This window comes from Rhea americana, unplaced genomic scaffold, assembly GCF_003343005.1.
Source record: "Rhea americana isolate MKP2758 unplaced genomic scaffold, rheAme1 scaffold_178, whole genome shotgun sequence".
In the NCBI taxonomy this organism is placed as follows: Eukaryota; Metazoa; Chordata; class Aves; order Rheiformes; family Rheidae; genus Rhea; species Rhea americana.
In genome coordinates, this window is record NW_028185905.1 from 1,198,766 (window position 1) to 1,221,211 (window position 22,446).

At 36.7% G+C, this 22,446-nt stretch overlaps 1 protein-coding gene across 1 annotated transcript; it reads right to left on the bottom strand.

The window, feature by feature from the left end:
- Positions 1–671: 671 nt before the first annotated feature.
- Positions 672–22,119, bottom strand: BLM (BLM RecQ like helicase; the record flags this gene model as incomplete). Its single annotated transcript, XM_085301583.1, has 20 exons — positions 672–985; positions 3,956–4,163; positions 5,467–5,589; positions 6,298–6,490; positions 7,269–7,468; positions 7,829–7,976; positions 9,463–9,653; positions 10,102–10,297; positions 10,782–10,942; positions 11,621–11,727; positions 12,602–12,750; positions 12,836–12,934; positions 13,445–13,558; positions 15,057–15,175; positions 15,598–15,774; positions 16,306–17,060; positions 18,077–18,209; positions 19,436–19,551; positions 20,011–20,206; positions 21,411–22,119. Coding segments are annotated over 20 exons (4,269 nt in total), but the record flags the coding sequence as incomplete, so codon positions are not given.
- Positions 22,120–22,446: the final 327 nt, after the last annotated feature.

Here is a 22,446-nt window from a genome sequence, read left to right on the forward strand (position 1 = left end):
TTGGGTACGCCAAATTCACCTAAGATGGGTAATAAAACTAGACTAGCTATCACGGACTCATTGCTCAGATGAGCTGAAGAAATCCTCCACGCCTGCGTTTCACAGGCAATGAAGCAAACGGATCCTTCAGAATGTGCTCTGCTCTGCCTTTGAACACACACACCTGCAGAAACGTGCGTATCGGAACCCCTGCTCGGCACACCCAAGGATTACCGTGTGCAAGGTGGGAAAAGGGAAGCCAAGAGCAAAGCACATGCCCTTCACCAAGCAGTAGCTCCACAGCTTCTGTCCACACCTAGCTTCCCAGCACGTCTCTAGCCCCAATATCTGAGGCAAAAATTGCACCCTACAGAACTTAAATTACATTGGATATGTAAGCTTGGCATCCCCAGAGTTAAATTTCCTAGGAACAGTTCAACTATCTAGCTCTGAACTACTTATGCAACTGGGAACAGAGGCAACGAGGAATGTCCTCTACAAGCACATCTTTACAATTCACAGCTCCACTAACTGCTTTTGATTTGTGATCTCAAGTGTACCCAAGTTAGCTGTAAAGCAGGCTTAAAATAATCATTGCAATGGAAAGGCTAGGGCTTCTAAAACTAATAAGAACTCATGTTTGTTTATAATGTTCATACTTAGCAAGAAGGAAGTTCCAAATAAACTTCGGAGTCTAAAAACATTTATTTAACACACACTTCTGTATTTGACAAAATGTACACATTATTTCAGTACGCTTAGCAAATAAAAGGTTAACAAAAATGATTACATCTTAATGGTACACTTTTATACAGTATTTACATTTACTAGTTACAATATTGAATACGAAGGCTGAAGGAATTGTCTGTTTTTGGGTTTTGGGGGTGCCATAATCCCCAGTTTTCCACCAGTTCCCTGCATGACACTAACACTGTATGATGCTGAACTATAGCCAGATGAAGCTGGAGCCTTGGAGCTGGATGTCTTTTTGGTCCTTCTGTACTTGCTGTAACCAAAATTTAGAGAGAAATTACACTATTATAGTATTTACAGTATATTAACGCATTGTAAATTTGAATGTGTCAAACATCTGGTTTACTTCCACATTCCCTGCCCATCGTGTATTACATGGTTGCATAGCACAGTTAGATTTTCCAGAATACTATATTTTCATTAAAAGAAGGTTTCTAATAAACATGGCAGCATAAATACCTTTGAAATGTAAATCAAGTGCAGTTGTTACTCTGACATCTGCCTAAGGGTGAAAGGCAGCCTGAAACATGGACACAGAATGCTGAACCAACCTGACTCCTATTAATCCAATTAGAGTATCAACTTTAAATGACACTTCAGGGTCAACAGCATTTAATGACTAGAATTTTAGTAGAAGGGAAGGTGAAAAGGGTGGGAGTAAAACCTACTGAGCTGGGAGCTGCTATTTACTGCAAAATCAAAAGACCAGAAAGGAAAAATGGGGCAGAGAAAAAAAACACTTGAAAAAAAAAACAAACAGCAGCAGAAAAAAATGAGTTTGAAATAAAGTAGATCATATATTCTTTTTGATAACAACATTAAAGATATAAAAAGTCATTAAYATATATATTGGGAAAACTTAATAGTCTTCAGAAATAGGCACAACTTCAACTGGGGCATTTGCTGCGTATCTTGGAGAGCACACTGTGTTACTCTTGTGAACGACCTGAGCTCTTCCATGCTGAAACATAACGCAATTTCTGTGGTATCTATACATTGCATAAAACCCCACTAAAAGAATGACTTAAGAAATACAAGATTTCAGGTTGCCTGCATAACTGCTCTTCTGCACCTCATGTTCTCTGTCTCATATAGCAAGTGAGGTAGACTTTCCAGGTGCAGGGGAAAAAGGGTTACAGTTGTGTGGTGTGACAGTATCACAGTATTAGCAACTCTAACTTGCTTCCTTTTTTGCAGAAGAAGCTATAAGCCTGGCATATGTTTAAAAGGCATGACTATAAAAGCCAAATAAGAAATTATTGCTGGTGTTTTCTGATGTCATTTTCCTCCCTCCTATTTTTAAAGAGCATTTAGGGAGGGTGGACGTTCCTCGGCCGTTATCCTTTTTCCTTTTGCTTCCTTCTCAGTGATCAATCATCATGTTTCAAAGTATGAACCTTCAGCACAGACTGTTACTACTTGAGTTACAAAACTATACAGGAATAACAAGTGAACTAATAAAATAAGGACTTCATCTCTAAGGATGAGGTCCAGCCTGGCTCTTTCACTACCCTGTGATGGGTTGGTGATAGATCTACCTTAGAAGATCAAGTAAGATGAGGCTCCTGACCCAGAGTTTATGGTCTTGATGCAAGTTTTGCCTTGCATGGTGCAATCAGAGGCAGAAGCTCTGAATTAACAAGGGACAGTGCACTGAAACGCAAATATTCCATCAAATCCTGGAAGTTTTAAGCTGTCTGCATTTTCAAGTACAGTATCCGGTCAGTTTGTTAATAATTATCATGGCAGGACAATACCAGCACCCTGAAATTTAATGTGACTGTTTAATCTGTGGCGGTCAGGAAAGACAAAAGAAGGACGATTTCTAAATATCACTTTTCACTAGAAGCATTTTAAACAGAAAGTGATAGAAAACCAAAGTAGAGGATTTACCACCAGCTACCAGGATAACTTTAGTATCATTCCTTGTTCTTGTTCTCAGCTGAGATATGCAATGTCTTGTACTTGGATAAAGGTAATTTTTAGAGGCTAAGCACAAATATCTTTTCAAGTTCAGTCAAAAAGGAAAAATACCATTGTCTGCTAAATTATGCTTCTTTCACACAAGCTAGGCTACGATATTTATGGCTACACATTAGCTCTTTATAACTTGAATATAGTCTTTGGGAAGCAATTGTCAACACAAAAATAAAACACAAATGTATTGCCAAAAGGAATTGGGGAGTATTGTCTTTGCAACCACTGCATTATTCAAATAATTATTTTAGGGAAAGGACAGCAATGCTGCTGAAAGGAATTGTGAATAAAGCTTGTGTTAAGAAAGTTACTCGTCTGCTGACATAATTAGGGCAGAGTTAAGATTGTCCAGGTAACACCTGTGCTTTCCAGCGTCCTTATATTTTAAAATTAACATTTCCCTATATTTAATTTCCTAATTTCTAATTTAGAGTCTTTTAAAATAATTATTTGTAGGCATGACATACTAAAACATCATCCAACATCAGAACATAATTCAGATTATTAAGAGGAATCAACTATACCAACACTTTTACATGAGTTCGTTTTGCCATTGACTCTGCTTTAGTAGAAGTTTTAAAGGAACTTTAACCATTATATTGTGGTTTACTCTAATTTAAGTAACACACAGTCTCTGCCTCCAAACTGTGAAATAACTTAAAATATTTCTTCACAGTAGAAGTGTAAAATCAATACTGAACAGCTACCCTTCGTACAGAACTTGCAAAGCCGTGGACTATGCTTCCTTTCGTGCATGATGTAGTAAACTGCATTGCCAGTGTAAATTTGCATCAGTTTAAGAGCAATAACATAAGCATAGTTATGCTTCACAAACAGCCCAGCAGGAGTGAGAAGAAAAACTACATTCATACAGACAGCAAAGAGGACACACCAATTAAGAAAAAAACCAATCCACTGTAATCAAACTTCAAAGATTATCTTGTAATCTAATTCCAGGTGAGCGAGAAGAATAATTGTACACCTCTAATTTGCCTTGCATACTAAAATTTCAAATAGTGGAAAGGTAAATCATAAAATCGTGGCTTATTTCTGCAGCAGCTTCTACTTCTGATGTAAATTGAGAAGTACTGTGTTTAATATGCTAGCTTCTGGGAAATAAAGATTTTGCATTGCAGCAGAGTAACAATGGTAAACATTGGCATTAGCAGAACTGGCATGGTAGTGCACCATACCGAACAGCCCCAAATTAACTTTATTGAACTAGAACTAACCATAAGCAACGTACCTTTTGGAATGAAACTGCTGACTACCACCATTATTTGACTTTTTCCTCTTGGATTCTCTGAAGTTTGGCAGCCTTTTCCTTTTCTTTCCTTGGTTTGTCTTATTGCAAAAATAACTTGAAGTTGTAACTATATCTTCTGGTTCTTCATCACTCTCAAGTGTTCCAGTGCTTCCTGTAGCTGTGTCCCCGCTTTGGCAGGCGGCATCATCTACAGACAGACAATGAATTAAAAATCAATGAAAACAAGACATTGCCTGAGTCGGTCAGAACTATCAGTTAGAACACACTAATTTTACCAAACTTCTGTCCTTCTTGTTCAAAAACCTTTTTGCACTGCTTTTATCCTCGTAATGCTCTGGGATCATATAAAGACATTTCTTAGGTTGGTGCAAGGTAAAGACAATACGCTATTTTGGTTTCGCTCATCATGACATACAAGAATACCAGCCAGCACTATTTTCTCAAGCTTGGTTTCTTGCCTAAACTACGTTAGTAACACTGGGCTTTCTGCCTTTATACTCTTTTCTGTATCAGCTGGACAAGAATACTACAATAATACTGCCAAATACAGCAACTTCTTCTTCTTTTTTTTTTTTTTTTTTTTAAAAAAAAGCAAGCACAGATAGACAGCTAAGAGCTCCTTCTTAATTAGTCATGATCAAGAGAGATATGATTCTTTGCACAAGCAGTAAAATAAAATACTTTTTAAAAAAGTTAGGATTGTAGACACATACTTAACAGCTGCAGCTATTAATACTGCAATAACAAAGAATGGCCAGCTTAAATGCAACTATAAATCACTTCAATATTGCAGGCCACAGTGTCAAATCTAATAGCCAAGCTGTATTAAATATTTGAATTACAACACAGGCTACAGTGCTATGCTCACACTAAGTTACTAGATTTGTTAATCTCAGGGCTAAATTGAGCTGCACATTGTGTTTTAAGTTATAACTGTGCAAAGGCACTGTAAAACACAATCATTCTGACCTGATAGCTTTTTTAACACTTATTTTTGAAGGCTCCTTACATTCGAGTAAGGAGTAGTCATTGCAGACCTGGACTTGTTAACCTCAATTCCTATGAGCCCTAAAAGGCAGTGGTTACAGATTACTTGTCATGCTACAACACTACCCCATATATAGTTGACACAAGTGGAAGCATAAAAAAAAAGTGCTAGACTTAACTTCAAGGTTAGAAGTCTCAGTATAATTAAGGTTATTATACAAATCCCAATAACTGGCAGGTAATGAGCAAAGCAGGAGTCTGTTTAGTTTTTGTTTACCTCTCACTAGCCTTTTAAAGCTATGCCAAATTTTCTCTATTATTTCCTCACTAAAGACCTTTGTACGCTCTGAAAACAGGCAGTTGTTCCCTCTTTGTAAATACTGAATAGCATAAGTTAATGATTTGTGTTTAAAACAAGATAAYTTTTTAGTGGAGCTTCTAACACAGAAGGAGGAAGGGTATTAAATAGCAGAACACATTTATAGGTACAAATGATACTAAACCTGGTAGCGTCCAGTCAGAGTACTTATTCATCACTTTAATTATTTCTGCACCATATTTTTCCAGTTTATCTTCTGTGACACCATCAACCTGCAGCAAAACCTCCACATCAGATGACAAGGTTTCTATAAATAAATAAAATAGAACAAAATACAAATTAGATACATCAAAAAGAAGTGTTTAAGATGAGATAACACTGGATGAAATAAGAAAATTCAGATAAGTTAAAAAGTAGTGTTCAGAGATGCATTTTTGAAATTCTGTTAAAAGAAGAACATAGGTGTTCCTTTAGGAACAATGGAATTAGAAGTTCACACCTGCAGACCAAGTGAACAAAGTCTCAAACGCTTTAAAATTTGTTTCAGGTATTCAATAAGCAATGGTAACTACAGCATTACTTATTACCTCAGCCACAGGTTTTAAGAGAGATCATAGTAGAATATTCTGGAGGAAATTCATTCCTTCTAGTGCCATGGTATGCACTAAGTTCCCAAGAAAAAGAAGACTTTATTCTATACATTTACTTCTAGTTGGATAGCACAAAAACTAGTGAAGAAGATTGCTCTAAAACAGCTTCAAAGTTTATTTTGCAGTATGAATACTTGGCTCTCTACTGTACCTGACCAGCAGGAACACCATCAACCTGCTACAGCACAAAACATATCTCTGTGGAATCTATGCTGTGTCAGCTATTTCCATGGGACTTACTTATGTATATTTAAACTGGTCTACTGAAGATGTTAGAAACTGTAGATTTTCTACCAGAAAAGGCTCCAACTGCACAAGCAGTCTGCTACCTGTAGAGGTTCCAAGTAGCAAAAAGTTGACCTTACCTGCTATTTTCTTGAGAGTTGAAGTACTGAAAATGTTGAAGTAATGCACATCAAACACTTTCCCAAGAGTTTTGCATGTGTCTGTAAGTTCCCCAAGGCACTTTTTAACCATCTCTTCTCGCTGTGACATTTTTGTCACAGAAGCCCTTTGCTTTCTAATGGTACTGGCACTTTCTGTTTCATGGAACTCCACCTGTTAAAATAAACCAATCAACATTCATCAGGGGAGTTACTGCAGAACCATCATTAGAAGACTGATTAATTACACAGGAGAATAGTGGAAAAAAACCAAAACATACTGTTCAACTGAACCAAAAAAATTCTATTTATGCAGTATATATTTTTTAAAATGAGCTTTTTTCTATAAGTTACTTCATAAAGCAGTAATTCTCAACTCCCCTTAAGCATCTTCTACAAAGAACTAGTAAAGTGAGTATACTAACAGGGAGGAGGGCAGGGGGGAACAAAAACAAAACTGAAAACCCAACACAGCTAGCTTTGAGTAGAGGCCACTGGGTCTAATGCTGAGGGCTGTTCTCCAGATACAGCACTAGTGTGGAAGGACATTGCTTCAAGCAACTTTGGGACTGTTTCAATGAACCTTCTTGAAGTGCATTTGCCTCCAGAGGTCACCAGTTACTAGGGAAAAAAACAGAGCAGAAAATGCAGGAGAAGGTAGTGCTGTTCTTTCTCTTCTCCGCTAGCTCTTTATGTGTTGGTCCTAACTTATTTTTCTTGTTARGATGGAATGAAGTGGAAGGGAGAAGAAAAGAAGGATTCAAGCCTCCTCTATCCTCTGAAATCCACCTTTGCCTCACAGCATTATTAGAATACTAGAGTAGAAATAAGGCTTGTTGCATTCCATTCCCTGCATCTGCTAAAGATTAGCTCCATTACGTCAATTTGTAGGCAAATTATACTTAAACTACCCTAGACTATATTCTGTATAAAACCTGTAGCATGTTCCTTACCTGTAGTAATCCATCTAGCACAGGCTGTGCTTTCTCTCCTAGAATTACATATGCTACAGCTTGGTCATTAGCTGTGATATACAAGTCTTCATCCAGAATCTTGTCCAGGACAAGTTTTCTAAATAGTCTTTCAACATTATGTCTTGAGTAGGCAGCACCTTTCCCAAAAATTCCAGACTGAATCTTCGCACTCTTTGTACCTGTGCAATAGGAGTAACAGGATTACCCTGCAATAAGAAAGCCTACATACATATGTATCTGCAGACTTGTGGAAGACTACCACCTGACATCCCATAGTCTAGGCACAAACCCCTCTCCCATTCCCCTCCCCCCAAAAAAGCACTAGAAACTCCAAATTCCACTAGAAAGTTAATACTAGCACTATGGCCACCTGAAAGCAATTAAAACTTTAGTCTCATTTATTTTGGGTCACTTACCACCTAGAGGCTCCTCAGAAAGACAATTTTGCCAAATATATCTTATTTTTAAATCTTTCTTGATGCTACATGGACATGCTGATGCTTATCAAGACATGATGCAGCAAGTCTAACAGTACTTACCTAAGAAAATGTCAACCATCATATTCAGTGTGTATCTTCCAGAACCTGTATTTCTCTTCCCATTTATTCCTCCCATTTGTCCACAATGCTCCTGTACAAATCTTATAATGCTTTTCACTTCATCTGTTACATTTCTTGATTTGTAATCCTATTCAAATAGACTCGATTAGGAAAAGAAAGTGATTTGGTTCTATTCTAATGCAAGTTGCTACTGAGTTGTTTCATTAGTAAGCTTTTTCTAGGCATAAATTAATTTTGTTTCAAACACAGAAACAGCTATTTCCTAGTTAGTACATATACAGTGATATCACATAGTCAAATGAATTCTGGATTAGGTAATACTCTGAAAATGCAAGATAAAGACATTCCAAATGATTGCATGTAATTTCTACAACGTTCATTTTATAAAATGAGCAGCAAGATTGCTGAGTGAGTACTAGTAATCATGCTTAATTGTTTTTAAAGCATTCCTGTAAGTATTCTGCTGCAATGCACTAGAATTTATACTTCCAATACACATTAAAATGAGACTAGACTGAATACAGATCATCATAGCCAATTTTTACTACAATCACAGATGTGTAGGGTAATGATTCAAACACAGGACTGAGAAGCAACATCCTCAGTGATAGTAATACTGATCTAGTTTATAGATATCAGTAGCCTTCCCCATAGTTTTCCCCATGTGTAAAAATGGGATCACACTAGCCCTGTGATGATGCTAGGACCTTTATCATTTGGGTCCTTTCAGCTCTACTCAGTTTAAATATCAGATTGAAGTACGAAGCTTTCCAAGTGCTGGAGCACAATGCCTTTAAAACAAAGAAACAAGCAAACAATCCCAGCTAAAAAAACTTAAAATGCCCAGAATACCAAATTTAATACCTAAAATTATCAAATCCTTGTTTTTGAGTGTATTTCTTTTTTTCTGAAAAGATCAGATAATCAAATATGGTCTAAAAACCTATGCAAGAACAGCAGGAGAAGGTGAAGCAACTATTTGATAGCCACTTCAACAACTATTTTCTGTTCCATTCCTGTTCATGCTACTTGCTAGGTTGTTTTAAAGCTKGACACACAAACGCTGCTCTTTGGACCCCCTCCAAGCAGTATCCATCCCCTAATATGGCACGCCCATAGAATCGGTAAGGTTGGAAGGGACCTCTGGAGATCATCTAGTCCAACCTCCCTGCTCAGCAGGGTCACCCAGAGCATGTTAGACAGGGCTGCATCCAGGCGGGCCTTCAATATCTCCATACTACATGCTACAAAGCAGCACAAAGCAGCCTTGAATACATCAGAATATACAGTTTTCCTTTAGCTATCCAGTGGATCTTGCATTAGTTCCTCCCTCCAGTAGACACTATTCCCCAAGAAGCCACACTAGAGGAACATCCTTATACCTCATCAGTACTTCTCTCTCAGAAATAGAGCTCAAGTCCATGGATAGGTGGTGTAATTCTGCTCAAGGATAAATCCTAGAATGAATTCAAAGCATCCAGCATCCCCAAAATTAAAAACACATCATTCATTTTCTCTATTTACCTTCACAAATGTAATGTTAGTATTTTTTAAGGCAACTATACAAAAATCAGTTTAATGACCCTATAAATAAGAGCCATATTTTTTTTTACCTTCTTTCTACTGCAGTTATCACAAGTTACTTCTGGATGATCTTTACAAAAGTTAGGATTGAAGTTAGTTTCCCCAAAGTAGGCCAAAAGCTGAATTCTCCGGCAGTCAACAACATTCTCACAGTAATGAACCATACTATACAGGTTGTTAAAGTGGGTCTGTCTTGTGTGAGCGTTTCCATCTTTTTCCACTGAAACACAATAAATTCAATTTTATTTGTTATATCTGCACTTCTGTCCTTTTAAATATTATCAGATACACTTTTCTGAAGCAATAAAGTACTTTGTTTTGTCTCAGCAAATTAGTACAGAATAAAGCTCGTACAGGTTTTTACCTCAAGTTTTAAAGAACAGAGAAGGGAAGAGTAACCTCRAATAACAAAAATCAGGAGACAGCTATATGTAAACAACCGGCTTTGATTAAAATTGAGTACAAATCACAAGAATATTTCAGTGCAGAAATTGACTCAAGTAAATAATAAAATGAAGACAAAGGATTCTCCCATCTTTGCAATAAAATACAACACAACACATTGTGCTTCTAAATGATAAAATAAAACAATCTAAATAAAAGAGACCAAGACTAAGTAATTTGTTTACTATTGTGTTACTAAGTTACAAATACAAGATTTCACTTACTTAGTATTAGTCTTCTAAGTCTGGTTACATCACTGTAACTGTAGAAAAGCAGACAGTGAGACATTTCACCATCTCGTCCAGCTCTGCCAGATTCTTGATAATAACCTTCTATAGATTTAGGGAGTGAAGCATGGATAACATAGCGTACATCAGGTTTATCAATTCCCATTCCAAAGGCAATTGTTGCACATATAACCTACAACAGAAATAATAATTTGTTATATAAAGGCCTGAAAGCTTTATGGAGAACTATACACAAAAAAGAGATATGTAATCAGACTTATGAAACTGTGCACAACGTAGAATTGAAATTGTAATGCAAGAAGAGTACAAAATAGCAAAAATCTCTGCTTCTTTGAAAAGTTATCCAAGACAAATTGAAAAATAAGAATTCTGGAGACTTGATATAAATTTCAGCAGCAGCAGCCTACAGCTGTTGCACAATTCTCATGCAGCTCCTTTTCTTCCTCTCCAGGTGTCATACTTCAGTGCAGTCCTGCAGCCTTAGGTTTGTAAAATTCTCAATAAAATTAATGCTAACATGTTTTGATGGATCAGTTGTTTCATATTGTATCTAATTTGGCAAAAACGCTACAAATCTTTGTTTTCATTTTCTAGATTAACAGGGATAAAAGTTTTCTAAATTCTATTATGGTTTTTTTCATATGCTTTTCTTTCACCTGGCATCCTTCTTGATTAAYCCACTTTTTCTGTACAAGATCTCTGTTGGAGTCAGTGAGGCCAGCATGATAGGCAAGTGCAGCAAGACCTTCCTTCTGCAGAATGGCAGCTGTTGTGTCACATTCATGCCGTGAAAGGCAATAAATTATTCCAGAATCATCTGCAAATATAAAAAAGATTTGTGCTTTCTTCCCTTTCACTCACTTAAAAAAATACATTTATTCCAATAGAGAGAGGTTGGTAAGAGCAATTGTTTATAGAGAAGTGATTTTTTTTTAAACACCATATGTTTTTGTTTTCTCCTCACTTGACTCCATGTTTTTTTGTGGGATGAGATCACGAAATTTCCTGCTCAATACCATGCAATCTGAGAAATTTAAAATCCATAAATGAAGACCTGCTGCTGTAGTTGATTCCCAGCAGCCAGGTCTGTACAATTCCAAGACAGTCTAAATAGACAAGAGTCACTGGAAATGTCTTCAAGAGGAACCACAGCTAAGCACGTCAGCAGAATCAAGCAAAACTTAGGGATATTAGAAGACCTTTATATTCAGAAGACACAACGCTAAAGGATCTGACAATCTCCAGAACGATTACTCAAGAGTATCACCATAATCATCTTTTTCATCTTAACTTGACATCCTAACTTTACGATGTCTGTAAACCCAATTCCCATTCTTAGCAATATATTTCTGTCTCCCATTTGTTCTTCTAAATACATTAGCAGTTTCAAGGCAGCATAAGTTTGGGGGGGGTTATAGTATTATAAATGCTTTTCCTGTTTTAAAAAGTAGTTGATAAAAATGCATACAAGAACATTATATTGCTCAGTACTCACACGGATGATGTTTTCTGATCCATTCTAAACAATCCATTGCCACTTTTTTTGGCTTCTTGGGCAGTACATCGTATTTCAAGTTATGCCTGTTGAAGCTCATTGTAAACCTAAAACCCGGTATTTCATTAGTGCTGGTCAGTTTTAAGGTGCAATAATCTTTCAACAAGCTCAGAACTTACTGGAATCTCTCAAATTCAAGTAGCTACTATTTGTTCTGTGTGTTTGCAAAGGAATTATTGTTCCACTTAGCCCTACTGAGATTCATTTCACACAACTTAGATCTGAAATTACTTCAGGTGAAACACTCCTGCATTTTTCCTACAGTTGCGAAAAAAGAAAACCACATGGCACCATGCAAGTCATGAAGGAAAAAAAAAATACTTGTAAATCTAGCAAGCACACAATGATTTGCTTGCCCTTCATTTTCATTTTTAAATATTTGCATTCACATCAAACCTTTCAAATTTGCAGAATAGCGTTACCTCTTTTATCTTCTACCCTGAAATATATTTCTAGAATAAAGAATTTATAATAAAACAGAAGCATTTTCCTTTTCACCATATACAATGAAAATGCTACAATACAATCCAGATCCCAATGGTATCTTCATTACTTGTTACTTCCAATGTTAGTTAAAAAACATACCTCCAACATTTGGAGTTTTCCAGCATTCTCATGAAAAGCACCCTATAATACAACTTTCACATCTTGTCAATGACAGTTAAAATTTCAAGATGTTATTTTAAGGAGTTTCTCTAACTATGACAGAAAGAGTTTCAAAAGTTCTTTTTCCCCTCCTCAATTTAATATTTTGCATTTGAGAGACATTAACTTCCACATATACATTCTCATTAAATCAGATACAACTATAAAACTACTTCAGATGGGTCTTTAATGCTTTTCCTTCTTTCATAAATTTTCCACACCAAAGATACTCTACAACTCATACAAATTGTTTCATGAAACYGCTGAACAACTTACACTTGTGGTTTTAGCATCTCAAGCTGATTCTGAATATCTTTTTGTACTCTGGGATTAGCAGTGGCAGTAAGAGCCATCATAGGAACAGAGTGAAACTTCTTGCGGAGCATATTCAGACGTTTGTAGTCTTTTCGAAAATCATGACCCCACTAGTTTAAAAACAGAAATTTAAATATCACTGAGTAAGATGCTCCAATTACATTTTTTTGCCATTAAAAAAATAAAGGTGTTTACCTGACTGACACAGTGAGCCTCATCAATGACAAAACGTGACAGCAGTTTCCTGTCATATAAATTTTCCAGGGCAGACATAAGACGGCCACTTGCACAAACCTAGGTATACAAGAATGGCATTAAAAAAAAGGCACAGTGTCACTCTAACTGACTAAAAATACAGCAGTTGTTCTGTACACCAAAATTACTTTTGACTACATAGTAAAGCTTCATAGAAACTAGAAGTGATGGCAATCAGCCTCATTTTAATGGACAACAAAGCTGCTGATGTGGTATTGCCATAAGATTCCAGGATCAGCTATGCAAAGATCCTATTTCCTAAGATGTATTAGGATATATTGAAAAGGATGGGCATGGGGGTTTTGATTTTAAACACTGCAGATTCACAGTCARTTTTCATTCTTGATTGATTATTTTTGTTTTTTTTCTTTGACTGACATTAATTACATCTGTACAGAGTCTCGCTGAATTCTCTAAAAGTGTTTACTTCCCCCCCTTTTCTTTTTTGCTAGAAGCCTACCGTGTAAGTTTAATTTTTTCCCCTCAATCCTTTATAGTAATCTTCCTATTGTTGCCTCCATGGCTTTAAAATTCAGATTAAGTACAAACCTTCTCAGGAGTAACATACAGAAGTTTTATTACAGGATCTTTTTTTGACAACTGCATATATATTTTTGAAGCATCCGCATCTGTTATATCACCAGTCAGGTATGTGGCAGCAATCTACACAATACAAGAGAAGTATTAAGTTTTAACATGTGCTAAAGACAGTAATATCTCCAATAAATAGTCCTGCTATCTAGCTATAAACCAGATGAAAAGCATATGCATTTACTCTCATCAAGGAAAACTACTGAAAGAAGCATTGAAAATATTAATTATAGATAACATTTAAACCTCTAGCATACTGCAGGCATCAGAGAATTTTTCTATTAATAAAGCCAAGAGACTATAACCCAAATTCTGTTCTTCTGCTCCCAATTTTACCAACAGACCAATTACCGATGTGGGGGAGTCATCTTTTTTTTTTGTACTCTTTCGAGTAAAGAAAAAAGAAGCGACGCTTGTTTATCGCTCAATACACTACAAGGTTTAGACTGAATTCAGAAAGCAAACACAGATCTTAAGATAAGAAACTAAGTTTCCAGGAATCACAAAACCATGATAAATACCCTCAATAACAGTGCCCACAGGCATACAATCATACAATAATATTGTGTCAGAAGAGATTGAATGTATCTCAGAGAAGCAATTTAATATTAAATTTAAAAGTATAACTTACTATTCATGCTGAATAGTAACAAAGGAATTGTATCCTAAGGACAAAAATGACATAAGACTAGGCCCCTGAATACAACCAACCACAACAATAGAGCCAGTTCTGCCTGTCTCTTGTTCCCCTTCAGGAGATAGCTGCAGCACCACAGAGGGAATTCCTCCAGTATATGCGAATTCCCAGAAGTCTCAAAGGGAGTTTAACTAACTTTTACAGCCGTGGCACCCTCACAACACCAAAAAAAAAAACAGTGAAGAGCTTGGCCAAAGCACAGAATTCTGGAGCAGTCATTACGTGGCAGACAACTATTCAAAGGCCACATCTACTCAGATTATCAGAGACTTATTGACGAGGTAAGGATTTGTTGCAGCTTCAGAAAGCCAGCATCATACTTCCTTTGGTCTCACACCCCAAAACTTCTCTGTATTTTTCCCCTAAAATGCATTATCTACCTTTGTTGATAAAAGAGACACTTCCTTGAAACAAAAGCAGTTCATAACCAGACAACTTCAGGAGCGTATACCTTCTGAACTTGCTGCTCTTTCCTCTGTGTACTATTTTTCCAGAAATACTTAGCATCCCCAGAACCTTCCTAAGTCAGGAATTCTTAATACTCCTTTCTTTTTTTGGAGCCAGATCACTCCTATTTATACCTAAATATAAGTCTCAGAAATTAAGAATCAGGCATCTGTATTTTTTGTTATTTGAAAACTCCAATAGTGAATACACACATGCGCACACACACACACATATATATATCTGTCAATAAATTTAGCGGTTCAACTGTCAATAATTTCTAGCTCATCTAAWTTAGATCTTCCTACAGCTTCCAACTAATTACTTTTTGTAGTTCATATTTGAGAGGCGTAAGATTCATTATAAATTTTCAGATTTCTAATCCACTTACTTGCAGCTTAACTGATTAAATAACCTGTTTGAACTTACATCTAAAGTCTTCAGTTTCTGAACTTGATCAATTATCAGCGACCTCAATGGAGAGATAACAATAGTGACTCCAGTAGAGACGCATGCTGGTAACTGGTAGCACAAACTTTTACCACCACCTGTAAGGGTTAGACAGAACGTAACATATATTAGATATAGATGGGAAAGACAGGCAGAGATGGAGAAGCAGTGGAAAGGGGAGTCCTATTTCTTAGTTCACATTTCACAGCACTTTCAGGAACATCAAAAACAATTATTCATAAAAGTTTATTGATATTTGTAGGTTACAAAAGAGTTAGAGTGATATATTATGGAAGGCACACATGAGATCACCTTCATTCAAAATACTACAGTGCATACAAAATTTCAGAAATCTTGCATCCACAAAATTCAAGCAACACAATATAAGATAGCCTCCATAAAGGCATAGAGAGAGAAAAAGCTTTCTGTGGACCTTGCAAAACAAGTTTCAGATCTTCACTTCTCAAATGTGCACCAGACCTCAAAAAACTCCAGATGCATGATATTTGTAGATACATACCAGTGGGCATTAAGATGAAACAATCTTCACCCAGAAGAGCAGCATTGATGGCTTCCAGCTGGTTTGTCCGGAAATAGTGCAAACCAAACTTCTTGTGAAATATATTCATCATTTCTTCAGAATGGGAAAATTTCATACCCCTGAAACGTTCTAGTGCTGGATTATTAACAAGTGAATCTAGTAGACAAAGAAAATGTACTTAAAGTTACAATATCAAATTGCAGTACATCCCTTACAGTACATTCCTTAAAGCTACTTTAAACTGTACTGAAACTTGACTTGAGTGCTCTTATCTCCCCTGTTCCAACAGCAATCACAGGAAATACTGAGCTACACCTGTCTACCGGGGATTAGGTTTCTTCAAACAAACATCTATATCTGAACATTGTTTCTGTTTATTCAAAAACTATTGTACAGCTTTGAATTAACAATTGCATGGTTATTAATTAACCAGAAAATGCTAGCTTCCAATTTTAGCAGCTTCACCTTCCTAGGAGCCTTAAATCGCCATGGCAAATAAGTATTTGAAAAATTTGACATCACTCAGACAAAGAATATCCTACAATGACGACTTTGCAAAGAGACCCCAAGAGAAAGTTCCACAGAAACAAAATGCACTGGTGTCACCTACAGATAAGTTATTTAGCTTTAGATTTTTAAAATAAATTAATAAAGGATAAGATAGTAATTGCAGTTAGCACGATTTACCTGAAGAGTTTTTAGCTGCCATGAAGAAGCTTGATCTTGGAACAGTGGGATTTGAAACAAGAGCAGATCCTTTGGCTGTTGAAATGATCTTCGACAATAGCGATTTAGCAGGTGGCCCTTCCCTGACTGGCTGATACAATGGCGTAGATGGCTTTTCAGGTGCCGAAACATTCACTGAATTCTCCCAACTCTCATCAAAATCATCAATATCAAAATGATCAAGATCAAAGTCTGTATCCCTTATATCTAAACCATCTTCTACATTACTGCCAGTAGGAGCTTTGTTGTGAACTTTCAAAGCCGTGCTTGTAATAGGCCTCTCAGACAGATGCCAGTTTCCATCGTTTCTCCTCACTGTTTTTTCACACCAGCTATTGTTGAAAGATGTCTCAGAATGAAGGTTGAGGGAAGTTCTTTCTTTGACATTTATCTTGGAAGAAGAAAGTTCTGTAGTTTCTGGGCAGGGGACATCCCAAACAGTTTGCTTTGAAGCATATGAGCTATCCAAAGTATCATATATTTGAAATTTCTTTGTAGAAAAATTGCTTGAATTAACAGTCCCAGAAAACATAGATGGAAGTTTTGTGGATTTTTTTGCGTTTCCATCAGAACTTAAGCTACAGTTAGAGCCAGAACAAACAGCAGTATCATGATCTGTAGCAGTGCCCTGTCCCACACCTGGCTTCCCTGTTCTAGCAAAAACAAKGTTTATGCTACTTTTGTTCAACTCGATAGAATTTGCTAACAATTTTCTCCTGGCAGGGACAGAAAAGAAAGGAAGAAGGAAAATAAATATCTCAGTCACAAGTAACAACAAAACAAGTTTTACAGCATACATAAAAAAATTCTGTCCCTTTTTTCCCCTCTTCAAAATATTAGCATTTGGCCATTAGGTTGTATTTTCTGCAACTATATTTTTTTAAAAAAAAACTTAAAACACATCTAGRCAACAGAGAATAACACCAGAATTTATCTGAAAATCTGAAAATAATTATATATTCATGGCAGATATTAAAATATAAGAATCCCTAATAGTGAAGAACTTATGCAGGCAAGGTAGAGCACAAAGAATTTTTTGAAGGCACAAAACTTAAAGAATTTAAAAGGCATAAGCTAAATTATACTTTTATGTGCTTTCTAAAGACTATGACTGACTACTGTAATAAGAGGAAACAAGATAAGTTAATTTTACAGAATACATTTAATAAAAGCATATGGTCCCAGTCCAATAATAAAAAAAAAAATCTTAGTTCTTTCTCTGCATATCGTGTCATTAGCTTTAACTGAAGTTAAAGAAGCAGCAGATGGCRATAGAAATATTCAAACTGAAAAATGACTTTTTTTTTTTTATGGATATTAGTAGTATTAACAATCACTATAATCAGCAATAGAAAGTCTCAGAGGGAATAATAAATCAATCTCTCAGGTTATAAGAAATCATGAAGAACCCTAGAAGGGAGGACAGATTATACTACATTACCCTGCTTCTTTGGAAGCATCTGGTGCTAGCTGCCTTTCATAAAGAAGATTCGGGACTATCTGTGCCTCATCTTGAATATAGAATTGGATTCTTTCTTCAACTCTTTTGGCATAATACTGAAAATCTTAATACTTTCAGCATGTTCTTGGATTTTTTTTAAACTTTATTTGGTAATTTTAAGCCTTTAAAAATCACTCCGTACCATCTATCCAGTGCRATGGAGACACCTACAGGCATACTACTGCTTCACGCAAAACATGCAAATACTAAAGGTTGTTGATTAAAATGTACCTGAGATCTCTGTGCTGAAGAAGTTCTTTTGCACATGACAGATACGTAAGCTCATGAACTGGAATGGCATCTACCAATTTACAAATATCATCCATGACACTGTAGAGTTGCTGTTCCAAATGCAAGCCTTTATCTGCAARATGTAGTGCATTTCAGCATATAGTATTACTAACTTTTATTAGAATAAGATGATATCATTCTATCAAAAAATAGAGTAAATTGCAAGTCTAAATAATTTGCTTTAACTGGTTTTGTATGAGTAAATTTGGTTAAGCTACATATTTTCATCTTTGCTTTTTAATTAACCATCTATATATAATTTCCAAACCTTTTAACAGTGTTTTCCGATTTATTATCAAAAAAAAAATCACTCAAATCTACATAGTCAACTTATTTCAAACTACCTTTCCYCAAAAACATAAGAATACATTTCAACAACACATTATGTTGCAATTCTAGACTAGGTCATGCCTTAAAAAAAAAAAAATCTCACAGACATGAAAGTTAGTATTTGTCATYTCAATAACTTCCAAATTCGGTGCCACTACAAACTATCTGGATTTTGACAATGAATTGCACTGTACCTCAAACTGCTATCAGAAGTGTGGTTCCTCAGACTAAATTCTGGCCTCTGCTACTCTTTCTTAACTCTGACTTACTATGATAGTAGGAATATTGCCTCTTGCAACAAGCTAAGGGTCAAAATTTATCARAAATTTGCTACATGTATACTAAATTATAAAAAAAATGGAACTCAGCTAACTTCATCTCTGGAACAGCATCATTATGCATATTTTAGCACTACTTTGGGCATTCATAAGCACAAATTTTAAATGATCCTGTTGAAAAGCACATCTATACAGCTGAAAGTAAAAGTCTGAATTTGCAGTCTCAAAATCATGTTTCATATCTACACTTAGTAACTTTTCATTCTGGGAGTCAAACTTGGATACATTTTAGTTCAGTATTTCCCAAAGTCAGTACCYGTAGGAATCAAATGGAAACACTAAAACAGCTCAAATTTGCTTAGARTGAAATTTCTTTGTGTTATAGCCAACTTCAGGAACTATTTGGCATGTCCATGCTTTTAAGTGCTGAAAGGGAAGTCTGTCACATAYCCTGTATGGTACCGACAATCCAGGAATCAGAATCAGACAGCACTTTTGAATCTACGTGATGTATATCTAAATTAAACAGTAAGACAACATCTGAAAATTCTGTACAAGACTCAGTCCCCTGCTTCCTTGTCCTGGTCATTGTTAGCTAATTACCTCAAATTACGAGAAATACTTAGGAGAAAAAGAAGTTTCACATCATACCCAAAACCTAAGGGATAAAATTTCAAAATGTTTCCGATACCTGCATCCTYAGCACTGGTTTCAGCAATAGGCTGCTTTGTGGCATTGTTCTCGGGCTTAGACTCAACGCTAGGAGTTGTTGATCTTCCACCAGTAGGAGAGTCTTTGAAAATACTGCTGATATTAAARTGAAAAGTTATTAACATACTTGTATCTATAAATCAAAGCATTTCCAAAGAGATGTTTATCTTTTAGAAAAACAGCACTTGAGGCATGTGTAATGGATCAACAAATAAATTTCTCAACAGGCAGTTAAAATTCAAGTAGCTGAGCAGTTAGTCACTCCCGCTGCATATCAACTTGTAAAGCCTTGTTCACGAAACACTTTCCCCCACACACTATGAAAGGAAAAATAACTGCTTTTTCTGAAACAAAAGCCACCTTAAACATTGGTCTTTAAAAGTGTATTTCATAAGACATTAACAGCAGCTGTGAACTGCTAATCTGAAAAGCCACAATCACAAACTATCAACTCAATCRTAATTTTTCAACATGCACTAGTTCTTATGTCTGTTTTGGTAAGGTTTTTTGATCACTCCAGATGACACACAGTTTTATCAGTGAACTTTGTTTTACCTAATGCTTTTTATGGAAGGTGAGAAGGAAGGCAACTCTTCCTCTGGGGAGGGTGGAACGATATCGCAGTAATCCTCCTCTTCAAGTTCGATGCTGGCGAATGGCTCATTGTCGATCTCATCCAGTTCTGGCTGGCTGTTCTTCTCCCCATTGCTTAGCTCCTGGCTTTTGCCATTCTTGTTTTTAACATCAGCAGCTGAAAGAATTATATTAATATTGCTGGTAGCACTGTAAACTCATTCTGGTATAAACAAAATGCAACTAAATAACAGAAAAATACTACCCAGATTTCAAAGCAGTAGCTTAATGCAGTTTCTAAAATTTAAAGGACAATGATATTGTTACTGTTCCCATTTTCTCACTCTTCAACAAAACCTCTAAGTAAATAACTGAACAAAAAAAACCCAAACAAGCACAAAAACCTCTAAGCATAAAACTTATATAGCCTGCCTATAATTACCTCTACCTGTCAAAAGAAAAAAATAGTTTCTTCCAGCTTTTTTGAGGTTTATTTTCCTATTAGAAATTTTACAGAAAACCATTGTTACATTAAATACTAAGTTATATTAAAAGAGTGTAATTACAACACTAGAAAGCTTCAATAAGTAGTACAGTCCCTATACTGGAATTAGAAGATAAATCCACATATATAACACCTTGTAAGACAAGTCCTACTAAGTAAGGCCAATATTATTAATCTATTTTAATTTATTTCACAGAAAAAGGAAAAAAAGTAACAGGATAGCCCTAAGAAGAAAAACACATGGATTTCAGAAATCCTCTCTGCTGTTCCCTATTTAGTGTAACAGTAGCATCAGAAAATAGTATTATTCAGTTGTATAAACATATATTAATAAAAGTAATGATCAAAAGTTTCAAAAACTTAGCTTTTCTATTTTGTATGTCTTACCTGTTAAATGGAACACAGCGGCAAAGAAAGCACTCTGATTTTTTGAACTTTTCAGTCATAATCAATTTTTAAATGACTATGAATCTTTTTGTTGTTTAGTATTTCTCATCATTACATTTAGGTATAAGATGATTTTAGGTCTCATTTGCATGGATTACAGAAGTGCCATTCTTTTTATAATGCCCCTACAGATTATTGCTATTTATTTGTGATATCTCATCCGGAGCATCTTGCAACTTCAGTAGCACCACTGCAACTACTTTTGCCACAGGGAAAGTGCTCCACTCTGAGCTGCTGCAATTTGGCAAACATTACTTTCTGAAACAAAATCCACGTACCAAAGACCACTTTTCCAGTATAAGAGCAACTCCCTCTGACTTCACTAAGAACCATGTGAAGTCTATATATCTGAAAAAAACAAGTCCTTATGACCAAACATGAACGTATGTATTTTCTCCTAAACTAGCAGTACTTTAAAATAAACCATTACCTGCATGAGCCTCTTCATCATGTGAAATTTCTGCAGATAACTTCTCTTGAAAATCCTCACCTGCAGTCTTGCTACTGTTGCAGGGAACTTCATCCCCAAGACAAATCAAAGACCCCTGAGATAAACACTGTTGCTCATCATCAAGAGGTGTTTCATTATGCTCAGAAGTGCTGTGCTTTAGAGGTGCCGTGTCATTTGTCACGGTCCCAGGCGACCTTGACGGCTTGTTCAGAGAGAAATGTGATCTTTGGGGAGTCTTCCCACTTGCCTGACCTTTAGGGGATAAAATTGGTCTGGAATATTTCTTATCAATTCCTGACAAATCAAAGTCATCTATATCATCCCATTCATCTTCTATGGTAATAACAGAATCAGCCAAACGACGGGGGTCAGTCTCCTGCGAGGGGGCACGGCCAGTCCTCCTTCCAGACGTAGGTACCTCTTTCAAAACTTGCTGGAGACCCTCCAAGGAATCTGCAAGTGCCTGGCTTGCGCAGGATGGCTTTAACTCCTGCCCACTGGATGCCTTTGGAGAGAAGTCTTGAGTTTTTATTTTCTTATCCTTGGATGTAATAAGGGATGAGAAGGTTTTGGCTAGTGAAGTATTAACATCCTTATCCTTCAGCGCTGAAGCACTCGGCGTGCCAAGGCACTCTCTGGACGGGGCGCTGGCTGGCGAGACTCTTTTCTTGAATGTAAAACCTCTGGAAAGAAGAGATCACGCTGTCAGTTTTTCTGAGCGTCTCCACACTCCTGGGAATTACACGTATTTTTCATTTAAAGCCACAACTACTTYAAGCAGGCGGGAGAGCAGCACCGAGGTGGGGAGGCCGCGCGTGCTACGGGCCGGGATCGCGAGAGAGACCAGCCGCGACGGGACCGGGCCTGCGACGGGACCGGGACCGGCACCAGCACCAGGGACCGGGCCTATCGGGCTAGAGACCGGGCCAGGGCCTGGGGGTTCGGCCGGGACAGGGACCGGGCCGGAACCGGGCCGGGACCGTCCCTCCTCCGCGCGAGCCGCCGCTCGCGGCGC